This window comes from Calypte anna, chromosome 5, assembly GCF_003957555.1.
Source record: "Calypte anna isolate BGI_N300 chromosome 5, bCalAnn1_v1.p, whole genome shotgun sequence".
Classification (NCBI taxonomy): domain Eukaryota; kingdom Metazoa; phylum Chordata; class Aves; order Apodiformes; family Trochilidae; genus Calypte; species Calypte anna.
The window spans coordinates 9,229,984-9,254,810 of NC_044250.1; the positions used below are offsets into that span (position 1 = coordinate 9,229,984).

The 24,827-nt window shown below is 38.0% G+C and overlaps 2 protein-coding genes and 1 non-coding gene across 4 annotated transcripts in view; all 3 read right to left on the reverse strand.

Moving 5' to 3' along the window:
* The window catches only part of ZNF143 (zinc finger protein 143), a 33,694-nt gene extending 32,356 nt beyond the window's left edge, over positions 1-1,338 (reverse strand). For both annotated transcript variants that reach the window (XM_030451396.1, XM_030451395.1), the window contains exon 1: positions 1,233-1,338. The gene's annotated coding sequence lies outside the window, so the exon portion shown is untranslated. The remainder of the gene's footprint in view (positions 1-1,232) is intronic.
* A 2,135-nt stretch (positions 1,339-3,473) lies between these two features.
* The window catches only part of IPO7 (importin 7), a 35,277-nt gene continuing 13,923 nt past the window's right edge, over positions 3,474-24,827 (reverse strand). Inside the window, exons 5-25 of the mRNA XM_030451557.1 lie at positions 24,458-24,614; positions 23,849-23,938; positions 23,334-23,428; positions 23,160-23,244; positions 19,571-19,705; positions 18,933-19,032; positions 17,861-17,937; positions 17,394-17,510; positions 16,551-16,640; positions 15,868-16,033; positions 15,030-15,190; positions 14,072-14,200; positions 13,794-13,860; positions 13,590-13,715; positions 13,208-13,305; positions 12,161-12,256; positions 10,996-11,216; positions 10,694-10,899; positions 9,294-9,500; positions 8,824-8,940; positions 3,474-6,735 (exon numbers count right to left, since the gene is read on the reverse strand). Coding sequence (XP_030307417.1) covers positions 6,638-6,735; positions 8,824-8,940; positions 9,294-9,500; positions 10,694-10,899; positions 10,996-11,216; positions 12,161-12,256; positions 13,208-13,305; positions 13,590-13,715; positions 13,794-13,860; positions 14,072-14,200; positions 15,030-15,190; positions 15,868-16,033; positions 16,551-16,640; positions 17,394-17,510; positions 17,861-17,937; positions 18,933-19,032; positions 19,571-19,705; positions 23,160-23,244; positions 23,334-23,428; positions 23,849-23,938; positions 24,458-24,614 — 2,638 coding nt within the window. The 3' untranslated portion in view covers positions 3,474-6,637. The remainder of the gene's footprint in view (positions 6,736-8,823; positions 8,941-9,293; positions 9,501-10,693; positions 10,900-10,995; positions 11,217-12,160; positions 12,257-13,207; positions 13,306-13,589; positions 13,716-13,793; positions 13,861-14,071; positions 14,201-15,029; positions 15,191-15,867; positions 16,034-16,550; positions 16,641-17,393; positions 17,511-17,860; positions 17,938-18,932; positions 19,033-19,570; positions 19,706-23,159; positions 23,245-23,333; positions 23,429-23,848; positions 23,939-24,457; positions 24,615-24,827) is intronic.
* Positions 16,201-16,382, reverse strand: LOC115598412. Its single transcript, XR_003987624.1, has one exon. It is a non-coding gene; the product is annotated as a small nucleolar RNA SNORA23 (small nucleolar RNA).

Genomic DNA, 24,827 nt, shown 5'->3' on the forward strand with positions numbered 1-24,827 from the left:
GATTAATGTCAAATATAATTTTTTGGTAGTCCAAAACACGCCCTTAAGAAATTCTATACACAACTGGAACTGCTTAACCATTGGCTTCGTTTAAAAGGAAAACTTAACTTGCATGAAAATCACGTTATTTTTTTCTTGACAAGCAGGCATTGCAAGTATAACCTTATCAGAAAATAAAAGGTCTTTGAGTTATTGCAGGTAATTTTTCTATAGAAGCACTTGTTCTTATTCTGTTCTATTACATATTCTAGACAAAAAAAGGTGAAGGTACCGACAAAAGAGAGCAGACTATAAAACGCTTAAAATGTTTTTGCACGGTATTTTGGCGAGTTGAAAGAGGTGGACTAGAAAAGATGACTTTACAGTCCCAGGGCACGGACCTTCTGCTGTTCCACTACAGGAACACCGTGCTCATGGCACAATACAGCAACCTTCACATCAAGCATCAAGCAACTTCGTGCAAGAACAGCGAATCAAGCCCTTCCCGAACGCGCTCGTATCAGGCCGCAGGTTAGGCCGAGAGAGCTCTGAGGGCAACAGTTTTACTGCCTCTTTGCAAGTTTGCCCTTCAACAAAACAGACCACGGTTTAAAAAAAATAAAAATAAAAAAAAAATCCACTAAACCTCACATTGAGCAGGGCGAGCGCCAGCGGCGAGCGCCCGGCGCCCTGGGGCGGGATCAGAGCACGGAGCGCGCCAAGACCTCCCCCACCCGCGGCCGCCGCCCCCGCGCCCCTCGCCCCCGTTGCGGAGAGGGCACCCGGTGCTGGCAGCCCCCGCCCGTGACGCAGTGGTTAACGGGCACCCCTCGGCCCGAGCCTACGAGGGGGCGGCCCGCGGGGTGGGAAAGCTGTGGCGGCGGCGGCTACCAGGGTGCCCGAGGCCCCCCCCCCGGGGGCGCCACACGGGGCGGAGAGGGGGCGATGGGGGCCGCGGCCGGTGTCCGGCCCGGCGCAGCCCGCGGTGTGAGATGCCGGCGGGCGGGCGCGGGCAGGTCCGGCGGGAGGGGGAGGGGCCGGGCCGCGCGAAGCGGGCGGGCGGCGGAGCGGCGGCTTTATTCGTGTCGGTCGGTGCCGCGCTGCCCGTCTGCCCCCGCTCGCTGCCCCTCGCCATCTCCCTGCGCGCGGGGCGGAGGGCGAGGCCCGGCCCGGCGGCCCGCGCGGCGGCCCCCGGCGGAGATGGCGGTGGTTAGAATAAGGCACACTGGGTAAAAACACATTTATATACGAACCTCGCCGAGAAATTTTCCAACAATTCCTCCGTCCGACCACCATGCACCAGGACAGGAAACGGCCGCCTCAGCGCCCGCCCGCCTCAGCGCCGCCCCGAGCAGTGCGGGCGGGCCTCGCGCCCTGCGCTACCGCCGCTCCCATTGGGCGCGCCGCGCCACGCGTCACCGCCTCCCCTCGCTATTGGCCGCCTCCAGGCCCCGCGCCGGTGGCTATTGGCTGGGGGCCCGGGGCCCCGCCCCGCGGCTTCATGGCGTCTCGGTTATGCTGGGTTCGGGGCCTTCGCCGACGCCATTTTGTACCGCGGGGGGCGAGGTGCTCGTGCGTCAGGGCGGGAGCGAGGGACCCGGGCGCCATTTCCTTTCCCCTGGGAGGGCGCCCGGCGGCAGCGGCGGTGGGGATGCCGGGTTTCTGGGCTGCCGGGAGGGAGTCCGTCAGAGCGAGAAAGCCATGGAGGGGAGCGCGGGGCGCAGGGCGAGGCCTGGGGCGGCTTCACCGGCCAGTGCGGGCGGCCCCCACGATGGGGACGGAGCGGCGCGGCCTCGGAAGGCGGGCGCCTGGAGCTGCGCCGCCGATCGCCGGCGGGGAGAGACTGTAGCCTGAGCACGGCCCTCCCGCGGGCCCGGTGCGTCCTCCTGAACCAGGACTCCGCCGTCCCCAGGGAGGTGCGGGAGCCGCGGGCAGGGCCCAGGGCGCGGTACGCGTTCTGCAGGGCTGATCGGAGCAGGGCCCCGTGAGCACCCTGTCCGTGCCCAGCTTCCTTCTGCCGCCTCCGTCCAGGTCTCAGGGATGAGGACTCTTTTCAAAGCTATGCTTAAGAGTATTTATGCTCACCCGATTTTTTTTAATAGAAACTTTTTTTTTTTAAATGATTGCCTGTCCCGGCAATTCAAAGGTATTAAAAGGTATTAAAACTCTTCTAGTAGAAAACTTTAGGAAAATAAAGCTGTGTAACTAATATAAATAATCACCACTGACAGGACCTGCCCATCTGCATAGGGTTTACTTAATCTTTCTGTATACATGACATATAAAAGTATTTTTTCACTGAAACTTCAGAATAATTGCTATGAACTATTATCAGTTATACACACAGCCCAAATCAGCTTATTCCTGAATAGGTCTAATACAGACTAATTTTCATTTCTTAGTGTCAAGTCTTTTTTTTCTTGCTAACTTTCACTCACAATACAAATTACAGCCGTTATTTGAGGTACAAAATAGTGATAACCCAAGATAAACTTCTGGTCTGTGACTTATGTTCATGGACTACTTGGTAACATCTCTATCAAATTTTACAACTCACCATTTCCCATTCTTAAGTGCTTCTTGTTTCTGGCATCAACATCTCAGAATATCTGGTTATAAAAACCAGAAATGTGCAAATCAGTGACACACGAGGCTGAAGATACATATTGATGGCAAATTGACTTACAAGTGCTGCTACAACACCAGACAAAGCCTTTTTTTCTTGTTCTGTGTCTGTCAAACAGACCCCAGGAATGCGAAAAACCCAGCTCAAAGGACTCCATTCTGGCTCTTACAATCAGCAACAGCATAATAGCCTTTGGACCTTCTCAAATTTTGGTAACTTGTTTTTACTGCTGCATTCAGGTTAAAACTTGGAATAAGGGATTGAGCAGAAATGCTGAACTGCATTGAAGAGCATGTAGTGCTCTTCCAAATTGCACTTCTAAAAATGGTTGCTTCTGCATAAATTTTCAGAAACAATATTCATCATCAAAGATAAAAATTCAGTGGCCCGAGTCATGAAAGACTTTTACTTAACTGCCTTAACTTCATAAGCATATGAAGTTTGGACTAGGACTTACTAAGTAAACTTGGTCACATTTGTTAAAGCAAAACCCAAAGCCTGCAGTACCCACTGAGGAGCTGTCCTTGGACTTGGTGCTCCAAGCCCCTCACAACCATCAGTCCCTTTGGTAACGTGAGAGAGCTGGAGCTGCAGAGCTATGAGTGCCTACAATATCATCTGCTTATGTACAAAGTGAGTACAGGTTCTGAGCAGCATCTCAAGGAAGTCACAGGAGGACAAATTCAGGCCCAGAAGGTGAAAACTTAGCAAGAAAAAGCAGGAATGAGGAAGGACTGAAAGGGAACTTGACAGAAGATTTGTGTGGAGAAGCTTCATGATTATATTCAAGAACCAATATTTGCAGATTTCCTTCAGAAATATACAACTTAACCCACAAAACGTAGCAAGTATCAATTACTAGGCACAATTAGAACCATCAGCATGTTTATTAATCCACTGCAAACTTCATGAATCTAGGCTACAAGAGATCTGAACAGAGCTTTGCTGTATTAATAATTCTCTTAAGATAGTGATTTAGGATAAAAGGATTTACCCAGCATGTCAACATTTAAAAAAATAGTGTATGACATAAGCCTTTTGTATTTAACACAGTTAAGAGAACTGTGATTGTGCCTAACATTGCTGCTTGAAGAAATCTTTGAGAGGAAAATACAAACTTAGAGCTAGGTAACTAGTACAGGGCTCCCAAGTACTGTAAGAATACAGCTACATTCAAAACACCACAATGAAATAAGTGAAGGATTTGCTTTAGATGTTTATTAATCCAAGGAGATCTTCCATAATAGAAAAAAACAGAGGCTTTAAATTTCCCAGCTCTTCCTTTAGAGCTGCATTATCCCTGAAAATGGAATGGGTAAATGCAAGTTCCAGAAGGAAGATAAATTTTAAATCTGACATAAGTGTATCACTGAAATGGATATATTGCATCACAAAATGCACTATCACCACCAACAACAATGCAAAGTTGTTTTGCAATTTATATAAATACATTTCTTGGAGCAAAGGAAAGCAAAGTTCTAGATCCATTCTTTAAAAAGATGCTCCTTGCTAACCAGTCTAGTGACACAAAAAAGCACCCTTGAAGTAAGACTGTATTCTTCACACCAAGATAAAATTCTGCCCTTGACTTGTGACTTGAAAAATATAACTGTTCCAGAAATGACAATGGCACTAAATTGGTGATTTTTCCCCTCATTATTTTCATCTGCTTTGTACGTAGAGCCTTCTCACTACTACTCTGTCATCTCTTCTGCCGTGAGGCACAAAGTAGAGGTCCTCTTACATTTTTTGGGATGCATAAGATAAGCAGACACCCAACAAATGTGTTCAGAAATTATTATGTCAAACTGGGCATTTTTCAAGGTCAAGGAATGCACAGGAAAAGGCATGCTGTAATTATGTCTCTCACCCTTTTCTACAAAAATAAAACCTTGTCTAAAGATTATCTTGAGGCTGGAGTACACCTGTACGTGCTCATGAGTTACACATTTACAAAGAAACACGAGTTCTGCTATATGTACTTGTCCAGTCAGCTAAAGATTCAAAGGTACTACTGTGGTTCTCATACCACTACTAGAATGGATACTCAGGTCCAGGCTTACTTTTTCAGGCTTTTTCACATCAGGTGCAACATCCATCCTTTCAAGTCTGCAATTTGCTTCTGAAGTATCCCTTTGGTATTCTGCTAGGGCAACGTGGCATTAAAGTCCTGGCTCAGTCTCACATTAGTGCTCTGTGTGCAGGGAACTGTATTTGCCCAAGAAAGGCAGACCAGAGAGCAGTGACTGGAAAAACCCACTATACCTGCCCAAAAAAGCGCTCGCTCGTGGTTGTGCAACAAAAGGAAGGCAAAGCATGGCGCTGGTCAGCTTGTCAAGGAAACCCCAAACCACAAATTCCTGCTACTCTGCTGATGCAAAAAACCACACCACACAAACCAATTTTCTGAAGACTGCATTTTGAGTATCATAATATATATATGTGCATTTCATTTTTACAGATATAAACTCAGTTTATTTTTAACCTGTATTTAAATTTTGGAGGCTTACATTAAATTAAGGTAGCTTGTTTAATATCAATTGTAACAGCAGGTGACATTTTTATATAAAAACAGCCAAAAGAAAAAAAAAAACAAACAAACATTTGATTTAAAAGACCTGACACCAATGATCTCAAGGCAAGATCAAAAACCTATGGATTTTTGCTTTTGGAAAAGGAAAAGGTGGCATTTAAGCCAACCCATTCACAGCATCTTCCTGCTGGCTTCTTCATACAGTGGTTTTGATAGTGGTCCCAGAGGGAACTGTATTTTGCCTCTAGCTAAAATACTAGTTACTATCACGACTTTGAAGGAAGAAAACTGTGGCTTCAAAAATGAAAGATTGGCAACACTTCAAATACACTGTCTGGATCAGGCAGACAACGGCACACACTAATGCTGGGAGTGCAAAAAGAGGGGGAATGAAATGCTGGGGTAGTGCACCTGCACTACCACATGCTGTAAAACACTTTGCAACATTAGGGGGAAAATTTGCATTCACAGATCATAGCCCAGATTAGCCAAATTAATTTGTTGTGTTTTTTACAGATTGCATATATAGATATTTCATCCACACACTCCAATTGACTCAAGAACAGAACTTCACATCTTATGTACCTGCTTTTGAGAAGATTTTTTCTTCCCACAGAACACATCTGTATCCAAATTTCACCTTGTACAGTGAGATCTTGAAGAAAAACAAAGGACACAGAGGGTGTTGCTTTTTTTTTTTAGCAGCAATTAAGTATCACTAACCCCTTTTTACATTACTGAATTCAAGTCACAACCCGAGGTGACTGCACCACAAAGTCACCAGGTACAAAACTGCTAGTTCATTTTAAATTAATAACCTGAAATTATTTTCCCCAATATATCCCTTATTTTTTATTTTTTTATAAACAGCAAACATTTTGCTATTTTTTTACATAGGCTAGCAGGCTTGTTTCAATATGAAAGTGCTAATTAATTTACAGATTTATCAGTTATGTAGTGCTACATTAAGTGTCCAATATTCTACATATGAACAATCTTGATAAATGGAAATGATGAAGATTAAGTAAGGCTATCTGATTACCTTATCTTATTTACATTAAAAGAATAGACACCCAATAGGAAGGGAGAAAAGGGAAATAAATTGGGCAAATATTCATACCGCCACAGGTGTAAAAATCAAGTCTGCCTTCTAGCTTGTCCTGTAAATGAGACATTTTAAATAGTCCTGCAGCCCATGCCTAATTTTTTTCCTCAGAAAAAGAAAAGCTGCCTTCATGACATCCCCTCTTGATTTCCAATTTCCAAAGTGTGTCATTTGAAGCTTTAAATTCAGAATTCTTCCTATCTTCAAAAAAACCCTCTGGTTTGCTTTCCAGTATTAGGTTGCACGATCAGGTCCCACTTCTGGGGCTTTTGTCCAATCTATTTATCAATTAGTTTAGAGTGAGTTGTAGGTAACATGAACCAGTTCTGGAACCACTATTGGGAGGAACACAAGCTCTTCACTACAATCACACAGTAGCAGGAAAATTGATAATTCAATTCATTCCCGGGGCAGGGCCTCCAAAATTAAATGAAGTTGGCACAACTGGAGCATTGAATTTGTATCCTCCATGCTTTTCAATCATTTTGGATTCTAAAACAAAACAAAAGGAAGATATTTTAGTGTGTATGTGTGTAGGGGGGGGGGAAAGAGATATTAAGAATGTGTCAGTGACCATTTTGAGTGTCTCAGACATACAGGTTTAACCTGGGATTATTTAAGAAGGTAATCAGAACCCACAAAGTGTATGTGTGCCAGGCACCTTACATTTCAATATTGATATAGCTATGCTTAAATGAATTTATATTTTAAAAGGCCTGGTCTTTAGCTTTAGGACATAAGTATGTAATTTTCACATTTCAGAAACAGGACCTGAATGAATGTCTGCCTCCTGAACTTGCCAACATGTAGCAAAGTCCTTCTGATTAATGGCCTTTCCAGTAACAAAGCACATGTAGAAAAAAACCAGTATGCACATACTATCTCAATTCAACAATATAATCAGAAATAGCCAGTGAAGCACCAGAACATGGCTTTTCTAATTTACATTCATTCCCCCTCACTAGACCATGTACTATGATCCTGCCAGAAAACTACCATTTTCATCTTCAAATCAGACATTAAGATCTTCAGGCACCTGAGGATCACATATCCACCACTGTAACTAACAGTGATAGTTAAGCTGTCTGGTTTTACTTGCTGCATATCCTGTCCTTTGAAGATTCCTGCAAGACTGGTTTTCACAGGCTAACACTGGGACAACTGAAAAGCAGGTTGCTGAAGAGCAGACAGAAATGTGTATTTCCATCTACCTCTACTACCAGCTAAGATAATGCAGATGTTTTTTACTGTTCCCAGTTTAAGATAACAGTGCATATTAATGTCATATTTCTACTTTAAGAGGTCTCTTTCTTTCTGGGAATACAGCACAGCTTATGTTACCAAGAAGATCTGCATTTTGTCTGTTTCTTTGGAAACAGGCTGGAAAAAATGTTGCCTTGGCTGATGAAGGGGAACATGGCCTGTGGAACAGCTCCACAGTGCACAGAAGACTAACAGCTTAGCTTAGATATTCTTCTTAGCTACATTAATGAGACAGAATTATATTCCAAATCCTTTTAATAGGATTTCCCCATGTGTGGTAGGTAGCTTAAATGGAGCATTAGTATGGTCACAGCGTGCAAGGACTTACTGTAAAGATCAGGTTGTCTAAGTTAACCTTCAAAATTTGAACCTAACTTGCTCTGTGAATAAGCAGATGAAAAAAAAACCCCTCACAGAGCATTTTTTCATAATATGCACAAGTAGAGTATAATCTCCTCAGTATGATGTCCAATGCTTGGATAGGGGTCCCAGTAAAACTATGTTATAACCATTAAAAAGGTAGAGCATTCTGGACACTTAAAGGCTCTGTGAGGCTATTTAGGCTGTTTTCTGCAAGAACTACTTGTAAGATGTCCATTCTTACTACCAATCTTTTATTGAAAGATTATAGGCACTTCTATTTTGAAACATCTTGTAGTAATTGCTCAATAAATTGATGACTGGACTGATCACTTAAAATTCAGCCTTGACTTTAAAGAGCAATATAATATAGGCTTATCCTCAAACACCTAAGAAAACAAGCAAAAAAACCCAAACAACGAAACTAAAGATTTTCCCACTTCCTATATATTTAAATTTATATTATCTGTACTGAAGAATAACAATCTGAAATACTTAATAGGCTCAATAATCTGGCTGATGGATACTATCGCCATAATTTGGTATTTTCCCCATCTACAGAATCAGTCTAGCCTAGCTAGACTAAGTCACATCAGGAAGTAATCTGTCAGCCACTTAAAGTGCTTACCATACCTAGAGTTCATACACCTTCAGGTAGTCAAATCAATTGTTTTCAATTCCAAGTAATTATGACAAATATATCTCAATTTACTTGGCCACTTAATTAACATGTTTCTATCATTCCTTATACCTGTGGTATGCCATGCAATTTGTGCATTGAGGCTTTGTGACCTGACAATCTCTAAGATTTCAAGCATCTCTGGAGTGTAAAACAACCCTGCTTTAATGCAGACATTATCAGGGTTGAAGTATAGGCGTTTTCTGTATTACTCTTCTAACATGAACAGCATTCCAACAGTGAAAGAAGCAATTAATAGTATAAAGGGGGGAAAATACCATGTGCTGCCCGCCTCTGATCTGCCAGAGTTGCTATGTCCTGCAATTGTTTTCTTTGTTCTTCAGTAAGACCCTGTGTCAAAGCTTGGTACCACACAGGGTTACGATTCTGAATTGCTGCACGAGAAAGAAAACAGGAAAGTTTTCATTAAAACATGATTTAAATCAAACCTTACTAATTCACTGATGTTTTGATCTGAATAATATTCTGCTAGGGTTACAACATTTAAAACATTTAAAAGCACTAACAGAACCTCTGATCTCTTCCACCATAAATGCATTCAAGCACCTCCCCCTGCTCTGAGAGTTAAACTCTGTCTTCCCCTTTCCAAAGAAATAACATTTTTTCCAAGCACATACTGGAAGGCCTGCTTGGAAGCTTTCAACAGGTTCTAGTTAACAATAATTTATGTTACACAATACAACTAAGATATAACTTTTTGGCCAGAAAAGCAAATACAGTTACTTACTCTGAAAAATTGTTTTAAATATCTGATATTCATCAATAGGGTTGTCTTCATCATCAATAATTGTGGAATAGCCTTCTAAAGCAGTCTCTTCAGCATCATCTTCTTCCCAGTCTTCATCATCTCCATCTTCACCTGCCTGTTTTGCTAGAATTTCTAGATATTCTTGACCATCTTCATCAATGTCATCTTCATCACTCCCCAGCTCCTCTGAGTTAAATATCACACACACAGAAAGTTTCTCTCAAGAATACTAAGAACAACTCTTTAGGTAGATGGATGATTATGCAAAACAAGCAATAGAACTGATAAAAATACAGTGCAGACTAGGAAGGGGGAGGCTCTCAAACTCCTCTCCCAGTGCTATGGTCTTGCCCCCCACAGGTACTCTTCCCACACCTCAACTGTTTAAGTGGGAAAGGAAAATATTATTGTCACAAAAATGTATCTAGAAAAATAAATACACAGATAGTTTGGAACAGAACTCAGTAAAGCTTTAGGCAAAGCACTATTTGTGCTCCAACGAAAGTTTGAAATAATCTTATGAAAACATTTTAAAGACACATTAAATGGGCTGGTGAAAATAATGCTTGAGAAATACAAAATGTAATAGTATGAATTGTATATCATGACCATAGTCTGGAAAGTCCAATATTCAACAGCACAGATCAAAAAAACTGTACTGTAAGTAGATAGATGAACAGATGAAAGCCAATAGATACCCCTTTGGGTGTGGAAAACTTCTAAACAATTAGAAAGACACTGGAATAATGATGGAAAGATAAAAATATGGAACAAGAACTAAAAGCTTAAGGTGAGTATAGGGAAAGATGGAAGAAAGTAAAGGGAAGTTTGAACTTCATATGAAGAAGATGGCAAAAGATATGAAAGTTTGTGAAATAACTTATGAAGAAGCAAGACTATAAAGGCTAATAAAGTTTAGAGTACATTAGTCCAGGAAAAAAATTGTTAAAAAACCAATTCTCAAGAACTGTCATTCTCAATACACAGCTAAAACACCAGCACCTCATGGGGCCATTTGTAACATACAGTCCACACTGTACAATGTTTTAGAAGGATATTGGGAAACTCCTACTGACTCTTACCCCTCACTCAAATGGGAATATGCCCTTGAAATAATTCCTTTCTGCAATGAGAGTATCTACACACAGAAGCTAACTTGATATGAGACGTTGAAGAGACTTATTCTGGGAAGATAATATAAGAGAGACTGGAAAGTAAGTCAGAAATACTTGAAAAGTCATTAAAAGATGTCCAGTGTTCTACCATAATTTTGAGTTTCAGATTTGGATTTGATTTTGGATTTTTTCACACTGGTACTCAGCATCTCCATCACAAAAAATGAAAAATACAAAGTAAAAGTGATGCTTCAGTTTCCATACCTGTTTCCTCATCTTCTTCAGCTTCATCATCATCATCACTATCATTTTCATGCTCTGCATGACAGGCATATGCTCTTTTCAATCCATTAAATAAAAGGATAAAAGCTGGCAGGATCTGGCCAGCAACTTGATTTAAAACCTGTGGTATTTGCTCCAGATCAATAAGAGCACACAAGCCAAGCACACACATCTTTCTGTCATGAAGTCTACAAAACAGAAGAGTAGAAAAGTTGCAGGTTTTCTTATGACTTATTGGCAGGAATTATAGAGGAGTATCACAGAGAAGAACTAGAAACACTTACCCCAAGAAACAGTCCACATCATTAAGCCACTGTGTTATGAAGTGATTAGTGACAGGTTCCACATTATTGGGAAAACGAAGATTTTCCAATGTATTTAATAGTAAATGAGGATTGTAATACAAAGCAGCTATGGCAACCTGGAGGCACATTGTTCGCAGTTCACTTGTTTTCACTTCTCTTGTCAATCTCTCTAATGCAGCTTCCACAAATAAGGGTATGCACTGAAAAGTGATAACCATTACACATGTAGTTCTGCATTTCACACTAAAATTGAGAAATAGCATAAAACCAGTCTGGTGCCTAAATATAAAGGGCATAAAGTGGGAACAATTCTTCACTGCCAGCAGGTGTCATATACAAAGATGAAATAAAAAGGTGAAAAGATGATATCTACTCTGAGCACTTGGGTTTTGTAACATCATGCATAGCAGATGCATGATCATGTGTTTTAAAGACTTAAAAAATGGAGTAAATGCATAGACTAGGTAGTCTAGAAAAAAATCAACTTAGTATTTTTTTAGTGTCGACAACAAAGTCAAGATATTAACATTCCAAGAAAACAGCTATTCAAAGGAGTAGTCTCTTCAGAGATACCACAATGATTTCCTGTGACTAAATTAAAAACTGAAGTTTCCTAGGGTGTATATCCACAAGTATTAAAAATCATACCAAAAATATTTAAAAAACTATTAGACAGTGCTGCTTATATGCACAGCAGAAGCAGAGAAATTCAGCTTTCAAATTCCAGCTTCCATACGTCCCTGGCTTCTCTGTGACATGAACTGGGATTCTAGGAATTTAATTTTCATACTTAATTATTTCAAGCCTATTAACTGAACAGATTAAATAACTTTCATGAAATATGCACCAGAATTAACTTAGAATATAATTAGTTTGACTTTTAGAACCAAGATGCTCCTAAAATAGCACTCTTTCAGAGTCACAAAAACACGAGTTTTGTAGTGGCCTCAATTTTGGAGACAAAGTGTGCAGTAACTATCTCTGCAGTGCTGTTAACTGAGTAACAATGAAGGAGAAGACAGGATGATTTAGTCACACTACACAAATTTCTCAGAACAGAACTCATGTTAATACATTATCAATTCATATTCGAAAATAAAATAGTTTTTAACTATTGGTTACAGCAACCAAAGTTATCACCAACCTGATCAATGCCACGCCCTTTACACTGAAGAATAATTACTTCTAACAACTTTGCTGCATGACATTCTGCATCTTCTCCAGCAACTCCTGTAAGAACCTGAAAAATAATGGTTACTGTTGATAATAACCCTTCAAGATGTATTTTCTATACACTGATTTGCTTTGAAAAAGCCAATGTATCCATCAGCCTGATTGCAACTTGTTTTCAAATAGATGCAGAGATAAATTGTCCATGATAATACTTAAACATCTTTTAAAAATTACTACAGACAGGGCAGCTGACAGTTCACCGGAATTCTTCTATTGCTACAACATACGATACCCAGAAAAACTGAAATCTCTACAGATTACAGTTAGTTTATAAAATATTAGCACCATCTCATAAGGAGGTATTAATTTCCTCACAAATGACTAACACCCTGGAAAGCTTTGTATTCTACATATTGATTTGATAAAGACAGCCTAATTGGCAGCTACCAGTAAGAAATAGGAGCTGAGACACTACGTTAAATATAGAAACACTGCCCAAAAGTGACTGAACTGAGTCAGAACAACTGCATTCTGCTCCCATCTTTTGTTGCTGACTTGGCATGAACTTGGGAAAATAACTACTTCTATCTCTCTGCTTTCCACCCCTACTCCATTGGTTTTTGCTAACAGGTTTAAGACCTTTAGTATACAGTAGCTTGTGGTATCCTCACCATACTGAGGCTACAAAGTTCTGGAAACAGAAACCATCTCCCTTTGGCAAAATGCACACACGTTTTGCATTCCTGAATGCACATATGCACAAAACCTGGATTATTTTATCTGCTTTTGTTAGGTATGATCTATTTTTCTTCCATTTTAACAAAAGTATATATCTGAAATTTGATGTGACCTCTTGAAATTTCTCTGCAATAACTTAATTTGTGGAATCACAGAGGATACTACATGGCAGCATAATGCCTTAAGAGCAGACATCAAAATTCTTCAGTTTCAGCCTGCTGTTTAACAGCGCATTACCAAAGAGATCAAAAGTTTTGTTATCACAAAGAAATCTCCTTACCTTCTTGCACATACTGTAGATCATTTCAAGATATTTTGTGTCTGACAGAAGTGTATCTGTATCAACAGTAACGTAATTATGCAAGAGAGGCATCATGTCTATTAAAAGAAGAACCACAGTTTTATTAGAAAAGGTGTTAAAACCAGGATGAAATCCACGCATTAATAAGTACAGTTCTTGCTTGGTGTTTGTCAATGTAAGTATACATCTAGTCATAGATGCCTTAACAAAACAGGTCTGGTCACAGCAACAGCAGAATAAAATACTTTTAAGTGTAACCTCATTTCAGTGTTCTCATGTTTAAATCAAGATTCAATTCATTGCATGGTTGATATCATACATATGAAACCATCTGACTTTCTGATTTATTTGTATTACTTACCAGTAAAATAATCAAAACCATCCTGCTGAAAGACTTCAAAAACAAGAGGAAGAAGCTGCCACATTTGTGCAGAAACTTGTTGACAAGTCAGACTATGAGCCAAGGAAAAAATCTCCTCGTAGAACTCTAAAAGAAACAGAATCTAGGTAAACCTAATGCCAATCCCATACACTTAGAAAAATAAGCCAACAAAAGTACAGATACCTAATACATGCTGCTGCAAAACTGTTCCAATCACTTGCAAACAAATTCCTTCCAGCTGCTGAGTAATCTGAAAACAAAACAAAACAAAACAATCTAAAATAAAACCAGTAAACACAATTCCTCTTCATTACAATATAGTCTCCCATGTACAGTTTTCTGTTAGAAGGTATTTTTGACCAAAAGTTTTTCAGATAAAAATGTCAGGAACTACAAGTGGAATTACAAGACTTTCAGTGTCTTAGACAAAACATACGAGATTTAAAATAATTTTTACTTACTTCTTTATGATCTTCAACTACACTAAGAAGTGTATCAATAGTATTCAAGATTCCCATTGCTGTCACTGCTTTGTCATCACTGCCCTCTTCATCTGGTCCAGTCTGGATGACCTGGTTAAATGTCATTGCCTGCAAAACAACCCATAAATGTGACATGTAATGAGGACATGCTTGGAGATGAACAATTGTGCAAGTCTGGTATTCTGCAAAATTTTAAGGAGGATTTCTGCTACGAAAATGTGTGACCATTAGAAGGTGACTGCTCCATTCCAGATTTTGTTTTCAAGATAAAATTTGAACATTAAGCCATTTGAGCTGCCATCCTTCACTCATTCATGAATAAAAAGATATAAATGACATTGCTTTCCATGCAAAAGAATATAATTTCAATGAATAAATTTTTCTGACACAAGGTTTAATTGGTAACTAAACTAGACCTGACCCCTTTGCAGGCATTCCCAAAGAGGACATGCAAACAATTCAGTTCTAACTCCAAGGCCTCTAATAGGGAAGCACAGAACTGTCCTCTGCTTTAGACAGAGCTACTCAAGCTCCAGATTTCTCTTGCAGATTCAATTTTACTTTCTCCTTACATATAACATAACATTATTTCACACTCAATTTTCTATTCAAAATTTGCTCTCTAATTTCCAATTTTAAAACAGAAAACCCAGGTCACATGGTAGAGACTACTTCAAATGTGCAACCAAAATTCATTACTAGCCCTATCAGGAAAAAAACAACCTACATACATTTCTCAAACATTTCTACAATTTTTCTTAGAAGTTTCCATTTACTTCCCAGTTATGAAGCCCCTTTTGAGAAGAAACAGTCTAAATGTAAAAGCCACTGAAGCCAACTGGAGTAACAGTAGCTATTAGTTGATGGACACCTATCTTAATTTTAATACAAATCTGCCACATATTAAACATCTTCCTAAGTCACGAGGAATTCTTACCAAGTGCTGTGTCATTTCTACTGCAATTGGGGTAACTTCTTCACTATATTCACAGATCATCTTCTGAATCACATTAGTAAGATCATCATTTTCAGTCTCTCTTATAATATGAAGTAAAGCTTGCATTACAGGTCTAATGAATGGAGTAATATATTCCTTAGCTGAAAACCAAGTGAAAATATTTGAATTTACATTCTCACAAAATGACAGTATATATATTCTGTGAATATTTGGTGTTTTGGCACTAATATGTCCAAACCACAGGTAGCACAAATCATTATAGCAATATAACACTCAAAACAATTTTTAAAATAAAAATGCATACCAATAGATTACAACTGAAGTAGGAAAATTCCATAGTTCTATGGTCTTTATGGAATGCAAGATTACTTATCAATGCAAATTTTAACTGAACAGCTATGGGTAATTAATATATTTTTGTCAATTAGCCAAAGTATTTGATATAGAACTTATGTTTATTTTGTGGCTTTTATGACAGTTTTGAAATACTAACATAAGCCTGCTAGGATAAAGACAATTTTTAAATTTTTTTTTTTAAATAATGATTTAACATGAATGCATTTATGCTGAGATACAAATGCTCATATTGCCACTATGTTTCTTATTCAATGATTAGGTGCAGTGAAAATGGATTACAAGAAAATTGTGATAATTTATAAAAATGTCAAATTTTCCAGCTGAAGACATAAAGTAAGTGATTACAAATTACAATAAGTAAACTAACATCAGGAAAGAAGAGAAAAAGTCTCCCTGAATTTCCATATAGTTAATGCTCATTCTCTATAAGTTTGCTACATCTTTAAGAAAAGAGAGCTACCTTTCTCTTGATTACTGATCAGAACTTGAAGTGCTATTGCAGCTTCCACTTTCACAGGCATTTCCCTGTCATCTATCAGGCACCGTCTTGTGAGTTCTAAAGCTGTCTGGAGATTCTGGTCACTCTTAAATTTGACTTCACAAAAATAATGAAGAACCCAACAAGCCTGGAAAAAAAAAAAAAAAAAAAAAAAAAAGACTTTGAACAAATTCAGAGTTACAAAACTTACAAACTGGATTGTCAACTACTTGTACATCCATGACTTACACATCTTACTAAATCTGAAGTACAACTACTGCTGAACAAAGATATTGTAAACTTTTTAAAAGATAAAGATGTTTGAGAGGGTGGAGGCTGGCCAGTGGAAGGTTTGTCTTTCAGACATCACTAGACCAGTACTATGATCTCAGGTTCATCTTTGGCCACAGGTTTTGTGTGAGCAGTACAGCCTAAATGTAAAACACAGATAGACCATACCACCAGACACAGATGGAAAACCATGCACACAATTCTGCAGCCATTTCAAAACAACACAATAGTTATCTGTAATCAGAGATGGGTACCTGTCTCTGAAATAATCATATAGTTTATTATAGAACAGATGCACAAAAGCAATGCATTTATTAGAGGGAAAAGTTATTATTAGAACAGTGTATTTAACAGTAAACTTGACACTTTCTTACCCGTGCTCTCATGTAACCCAGCTCACTACTGAAGAGAGGGAACACATGATTCTGTAACATATATTCCATCTGATCTTTATATATCTTTTTCTGTCAGAATATAAGAAGAAACACAGTTTAAAACCTTACGTAAAAATGCATTTAAAAGTGTGAACAGCCTAGCAACACCTCCAGAATTAACTTCCCCCATTATTAAAGTCCATTAAGCAACAATGAAATCCCACATTAGTAATTTGGATCCTTGGACTTTTATAATTTTCAGTCAAAGCAGTGACTTTTTTTTTCCCCTGTCAGTTTTTTGACTCTTAGATACACCTTTTGCTTGAGGACATAATTCTGGCCTTAAAATCAAAAGTAGTCAGGGAAATTTCACAGAGCCATGGTCCAAATACAAATGCATGCCCTGCATTATTTTTGTTAACATTTTAATTGAGTAAGGTTGCTAATTTCACTTTCCTTCCTGTCTTCTACAGAAAAGATCTCATTAAATCACCAGTGTCTCACTAGATGGATTTTTTTTGTTGTTGTTAACTACATAAATGAAGGGATTGTAGCTAATGGTAGAGCAGGAAATATTGTAGCAACTTAGGAACTTAAAACACTAATTTGAACTTCAACATGACCTAATAAAACCTGTGCAATTAAGCTGACAACAAAACCAAGTTCAACAGCTTAAAAAAAACCAACCTGTCACTGATTCAAAACTTGTAACAATCGAAGTGCTACTGTCAATTCTTCTCAGTCACTATATGTCAAAGAAATAAAAGGAGAGGAGGGGAAAGAAAAACCAAAACACAACCCACAAAAAAAAACCAAAAAAAAAAAATCAACAGATGTGCTTACTTTTAGTAGAATTTCAGCCAAAGAACCAATCATATGTAGAGCACCATCTTTCTTTCGAGGGTCAGCATTTGGCTCTGTAAGGATCTGGTAACAAAAGCCCATTGTCTTCTGCAGGACCTAGATTACATGAAAGGTTCATCAAAACATTTCAATCAGTTATTTCAGATACCATTCTCAGTGCTCTGAAAATGCTAAAATCTAATAATCTGCTCAAAGTCTGTAATATGGACAATGTTTTACATCTTTGTTATAAATACAGAACATTCAAGATAGTTCCTAAGTGAACTGATAAAATACAAAAATCACAGAGCAATGGAAAATAAATTTGAGAGAAATTATAAAATTTTGTGTACTATGACATGAGAGGGAAAAGCAAAACTTTTATTCTTTCAGCAGATGGATACAATATAAGCTATATCTAGCTTACACATCCTGTATCTTAGATTCTATGTAAGTAATATTCTTACCTCTTTCCTTTTACTACATGATGTAAACAACAATGTCTGAGCAGCAGTTGTTGGAGAAATGAAGTCTTCGAATACATCTATTAAGTAAACATATAACAGCTATAAAATTTTGCTCTTTTATTACAGTTCATGATCCTAATGCAATCTAATAAACTAACCCAAAACAAAAGAGCAACAATTTAATCATGCTCTCTTAGCACAGGTATTCCAAGACCAAACAACAGTAACACATATTTGGAAATTCCCAATACATATATTTCACATATTTTATGAACACTGGTTCTACATGTCTAATTTGATGCAGGTCTTCCTTATTTTTCAGATGAATCTTGTGTAGTAGCAAATGCAGACACAGCAGTCAATTTTTGATGTATTATTTGCTGTACAGGCAAACACTCACAAATGACCGAATTAAAAATGCTGTTTCTTCTTGCTCTGCAGAAGAGTAACACCAGAGCCCTGCATAATACCTGTTTACAGGTCTACTTCTGACCTGAGGGATAAGAAACCTAAACCCATCGAGTTTCCTTGTTCTAGCCACATTGAAGTCCTAGTTGGATGAATTTGTTCAGGAAGTCTGAAGTATCTTCTTTCTTTCCCTGCCTGAAAGGACTGCATAGACTTAACCTAAACCCCAAGAACAAAGTAGCAATCCACAGAGAGTGAAACTAGACAACTGTGGAATGTTATACTTTATAATGTTGCATTTACCCTTATGGTCAATCTGTTTTGATCTGTGTTATGATCATAAAAACTCAAAGGCCTTGGAGTATTAGCTGTTATAAAACATTAACTTTTAATAACATTAGAACATATGTAGTTATAGTTAGGAAGACCTGGACTACTTGATTTATAACAAAAAGCTTCTTAACTGCCTAAATTAGCTACTTGTTCAAGAGCAGAAACTCATTTCCACCAGTACATCCAAAAGTTAACTCTATTAAGTTATGTTATTTAGATAATGCAGTTTTATCTTTCCTTTTTTTTAATTTTATGTATTCAAGTCATGTCTATTTTCACAAAAAGCTTTTTGTCAAGTTGTATTTTAACACAAGTAATTTCAAATTCTCACCAAATTTCATGCGAATATATTCATATGGATCTTCTTGCCAAAGCTCTTCATCAGCATCTGTATAGCACATCAGTGGAAAAATAACATCTTGGATGATTCCCTGTAATAAAAAAAAAAAAAAGTAGAAAAGAGGCTAGCACTACTAAATCAATCTCTATATTCTGTCGTGTATTTCATACATTTTGTCCGTTCTGTCACTTCTCATATAAAATGGTAACATTCTAAAACTACTTGGTCATAAAGGATTTTATGCACTTGCTACCTTAAAAAAAAAAAAAGGTATGTTTTAACTTAAGACAGAACTACAACACAAGCTATTAGATTTGCTTTGGATAATGGTATATAGAGATGATTCAGTGCCCTAAATTCAGTATTTAGTATCCTCTCCAAATGTGTTGTGTTGCTGTGTTAATACTGTAATCCTTGAGATATTACAGCACAAAGAACTGACAATAAGAAAAGGCAATTATCAAGCTTTGCTCATGTATCAATTCTTTACCACAGTCTTTAAATTCTTTCCACCAGCACTTTATAACAGACATCCCTAAAACATACTTTCCAGCAAAGTACCTTTTGTATAAAAGACTGGCTACTGTACTAATGAGTCATTTAAGCATTAAACCCCCAAAATTATTTACTTGAATGTGAGGTTTCAGATTCTTCCAGGTGACTGCATGTGATACTCCTTGATTGATGTAGTTCAGTGTTTGCTGCAGAACTCTAGGAGCCATATACTGCTTTTCCTTGTATTGATAGAGCACCTTCAGCAACACCTAGAAAAATCAGATCTCATCAATAGCTTATACTGAGCACAGACCATTTGCAACAGAAGAATTCTGCCCCCCCTCACAATCCTACGTAAGAACCCCCCTAAATTCAATAAAACAGCCTGTTTATTCATTAGCCTAAAATGGGTACTGACTAATCTCTCTCCTAAATGTCATAGTTAATTTTATAAGGTAATTTGTAGATCATCATAGGCTGCACATCTTTTAAAAAGAAAATAATTTAGTAAGACAAAATGTACATGGTAATTTATCACCATAGCCCAGGGGACCTTTCCCTCTGAGGTTTATTGTTCCACCTTGCCACTCCTCAGGAGAAGAAATTCATTTTCAAACACGGCATTGGTAAAATACACTCACACAGACTACTGATTCTTGCTTCTGTGCAGTTTTACATCAATGATGCTGCATGAAGAATGGATGAACCAGCCTCCCCCCTTCTGGCCTCAACTCTTCTCCTGAGGTAGCACTCAGAACTATTCAGAGGGATTTACATTTGTTTAAGTCCAGATTCTCCAGAAAAAAGGACATGAAATGGACACGTGACCATTACTAATAATTAAATTCTAGCTCACTAGAAAGTTTGGTATTGAAGGGGAGTTTCCTCATAGCCCAATCCAGGCCAGTGGCCACACTACACTTTTGAGAGCAGCAGCACCAACTGGAGAGAAAGGACAAATAAATCCCATTTGCAGGGTTTCATTTGATTCTTCACATAAAACAAGGTTTTAAATAATTCAAAAACTGAATGAACTGAGAAGATATCTATCAATCTGTAATATTACCAAGAAAACATTTTTGGAAAATGAGACTCATAAAGCAACCCTATTGATAACATTTATTACACAAGAACTGAAGCATTTCTCCCATAGGAGAGGCCTCACACCTGAATTTGAAGAGGATACATTCATTCACCAGGAAATTCACAGCTTTACAAATGGTTTTATGCTCTAGATGCATTATCAAGCTTGAGAGTTTAGCTGCCCATGTTTTAAAGCCTCCTGGACTCAGAAATTACTGGCTGCCATCTCATGTAATTACAACGTTCTGTGGCGTTCGGTATTAGGAAAGTAAAGGAAAGCAGAGCAAATGTTCAGATTTGCAGCTGTCAATATTTCTTCTTAGCCTCTTGTAAACTATCCAAGTGAAAATTATTCTCTGCAAAAACAATACCTTCAGTGACAGATGTTTGTAACTTCCAAAAGCAGTAAAACTTGAGTACATGGTAGGACTAACATGCTTCTTGAATTCAGAACAACTAAGAATGTTAATTGTTAAAAAACATCTAACAAAGACTTAACAAAATTGATTAAACATATGAACAGCTCTGCAACATATTTTACTTCTTTAACTGTATGCCTTAAATAGTCTTTCCAGAAGCAACTGGAAAACTAATCAAGACTACAAATTCTTGTGGTTTTATATAGAGCACTTGACATTCTACAGATTGGCTTCCTTTATGAATTCTTTGTAAATTCTTCCTACAAGGAAATGACCATTTCCATATTAATACCATATACTGAACTAATGCATGGATTTGAGACAGGCTATATGGACTAAGTCTCACTATGGTGGCATCTCATGAAAGATAAAAAAAAATTTGAGAGAGGCTCTTTGTTCTAGGCAAAAGTAGTAATCCTGGGTCTTCAGCAAACTAGAACTTAACACATAGCAATGAAATCTTCTCTGTGGAAAAGTTTATGCAAGAAGGTCCAGTTTCCTAGAGTATTTGAATTTCAGAAGGATCTGAAATTTCTTTTCTTTATAAGAGATTCTCCACAACAGCACACAGAAAAGCCTAAAATTCATTAACAGTCAATGAAGGGCTGGGGAGCAGTCTTCGTACAAAGCTTAACAAATGGTTTGTTTGCAGCCACACAACTTAGGAAAAGTGTTTTGCTCCTCTCACAAATCTAAGCAAATACCTCCTATGATTCAGATGCAACAACGAAAGAAATTAAAGAGATTAAGAAGAGGCTTAAGAACTGCAGTGAGGAAAAGCAGGATGTCAAATGCAAGCTCCAGGGCAAATAGAATTCTGCAGCTGTGCCAAGGAACAACCAGGCAGGAGTGTTTGACCAGGCCTTAGTTCTGGCTCATCAGGTCTTTCAAAATGAGAAATGTCTTAAGCAAAGAAGCTGCTAACACAACAGATAAGAATCAGAGTATTTCAGCTAGGCAGCCCAGCCTGTTTTGGCCAAACTTAAGGTTTAGCTCTACTGCTGAATGCACTGGGTATTTTTTGGTGGTGGTGGTGACATGAGCAAGACAAAAAAATAGACACTGACCAGATAAAAATAATAATTGATAAGAAGAATGAGGATAGTACTAGCAGTATGTTTCAAGTTTATACCTCAAAAACCTTGAGTACCAAGCCATCTATTGCTGCTTTAGTAAAAGGGTTGGTAGACTCCCACAGCTCCTTGTCCTTCCTGTTCTGGGGACTACAGAACTGACAAAGTACTCCAGGTCTCCAGGTGGGGTCTGACATGAGTGGAGTAGAAGGGCAGAATCACCTCCCTTCACCTGCTGGCCACACTTCTTTTGATGGAGCCCAGGAGATGGTTGGCTTTCTGGGCTGTAGGTGCACATTGTCACCTCAGGTTGAGTTTCTCATTAACCAACACTTGTTTTGAAAGAACAGGAGTCAGTAGTACAGCCAGAAACTGCAAATCAGATAAAAAAATTTCCTAATACTCATGGGAATTTTCTTGCTAGTTCAAAAACATCTGATTACTGACTATACTATAAGTGAGGCTGATGACAATTCCTGCCTCACCGATCCATTCTGTCCCTTCAAGAATACACTGTTGCCATGTAGCAGGATTATCAGAACCACGATGTTACTCCAGTAAAGGCAAATCAATAATTGTCTGGTGTAACATTAATACATCAAGTTAAAAACTGCTCTACTCCAGAAGATACTTTGTTTATAACAGGCCCTGTAGTCGTGGCAATCCCCAGACAGGGAGACAAGTGGGAAGTGACCTGCCTTACCTGCTTGATCAGGCTTCTGCAGAAAGCTAGGTAGCTTACTGTTTACTAACTTTGAGACAAAAAAAAACCAAAACAACCCTCCATCATTAGAGTTAAAAGGGTAAGTAAGAAGACCAACTACAAAACAAATATTATACCAATTTCTTACAGAAAGAGAAAAATAGATAGCAATTATCTGAAGTTCATCAGAGGGTTTATTACATCAGAACATTTACTCTATTCACAAAGTATCCATGCTGCAAAGGCTATTTTAAATGTACTGTCCTACATGGCAAATTCACTTGTTTTTTTTAACCATTCTTCTCTTCTAACTCACAGATCTCAGTACTTTCCATATCAATGTGCTTAAAAAGTAATTCTGAAGAGCAAGAAGCGTTTGCAGAAAATGAAATAAGAAATCACTACTATCTCTGAATTTATACCCCCAACATTCAGTGTTTCTTACCTGCTGAACACCAACAGCAAATGCCTTCAGGAACACTTCAGCAAACTCATTGTATTCCTTGGAAACATTACCAGGGCTTCCATACCTAGAATTAAAATAATGTGTACAAATTCAAAGGTTCAGCAGTATTATTGACTTGAATATTTTTTTTTAATTAAAAATAACAGAAACTACCTCTCAAAAAGTCTTGCTAAAATATGCAAAGCCCACTTTTTGCATTTCCACCAAGGCAACTCAGGTCTATCATCTTCATCAACTTGAAGGGTTTCCTTTAGGGAAAAAATAAGTATTTGTCAACTGTTCATACAAAGTACAAACTCGATGTATTTTGAGCAATTATATAGCATAGTTTGCTTTTATAACCAGCCCACTTGCACTTGTAGTTTAAACAGAAGTATGAAGTACAGCATGTCAAAAAACAATCCCATTATATATGCTGCATAAATTGTCAACAAATACTTGAAACAAGAAACCAAGGCAAGTTGTGCTGTGATTTGTAAACAGAACTCCACCACAAGCTACGTATTTTCAAAATTTGTCTAGTCAGTTATAAAAAAAGCTTGCTTATTTAAAATTATTTTCTCAGCATCTATTGAGAAAAGCAAATGCAGAAATAAAAAGTTTAACTTTTTAAAAACCTAGTATATAATATTTGAGCTTAACGATATATGTAGACAAAAGCTACTTACAGCTGGTACATCCCTATCAACAACAGTCTTCAGGATTTCTATCCATTCAGTCAAGTTTTGTTGATTTATCAACTCCAAAGGTAATGTGTACTTATTTAAAAAGAGAAAAAAAGCCAAAATGAATTTATTTCAAAGCAATTTTAAAACAAATGTCACTTTCACAGTTTGGATTTAAGTCTTTCAAATCTTTGTCTGTACCAAGCTACCATGAAAGATTAGCAAAGGGCTCAGAAAACCAAGCTGAAGACCTTTAGTTATCAGCATATTAACAGTTTCATTCCAAACTGATGCACATTTACACTTAGAATTTTATGTAGGCTGTCCTACCACAATCTGTCATTCAAAAACTGGTTGTCTGTTTGGTTCTCTAGCAAATGCTCTACCTCAGGGAATGGCATGCACAAGTAATACCAACCAGGAATAGTACTGTACAAACATAAGAGCACATCACAATCTAGCATATTAAAAACCTGTGATTCATACCACAACTGATTAGTAGGGGACAAGATTCAGATGTAATCAAATATTTCTGTCATTTACTATTTTGAGGAAAAGCATAATGCTTTACATCAATTTACCAATTAAGCATACCAAAAGTTTATTTTTTACCTGGACAAGAGCATAAAATATTTTGAAGATCTGTTTCTGGATGAGGACAGACTGATCAGATGGATCACTCAAGAGCTGAATGAAACTATCCTTCAGAACTGGTAGAAAATGTTGCATTGCAGCTATCAAAGGACTTCGCTCCTCTGGTTTCTTGTACCTTTAGATAAGAACAAACTAGTTTTGCATACATTTCAGGTAGCTTTTGATTTTTAAAAGTGCACCTTTCTCCAGTGTAGAAACAAGTAGTCTATGTTACAGTTCATAACAGGGTATGATTTAGAAAATGAAACAAAAACAAAACAAAAACCAAACCAAACACCTAGCTATTTCTTGTTACAGAATTTGAAATAAAGCTATAGCTATGACTCCA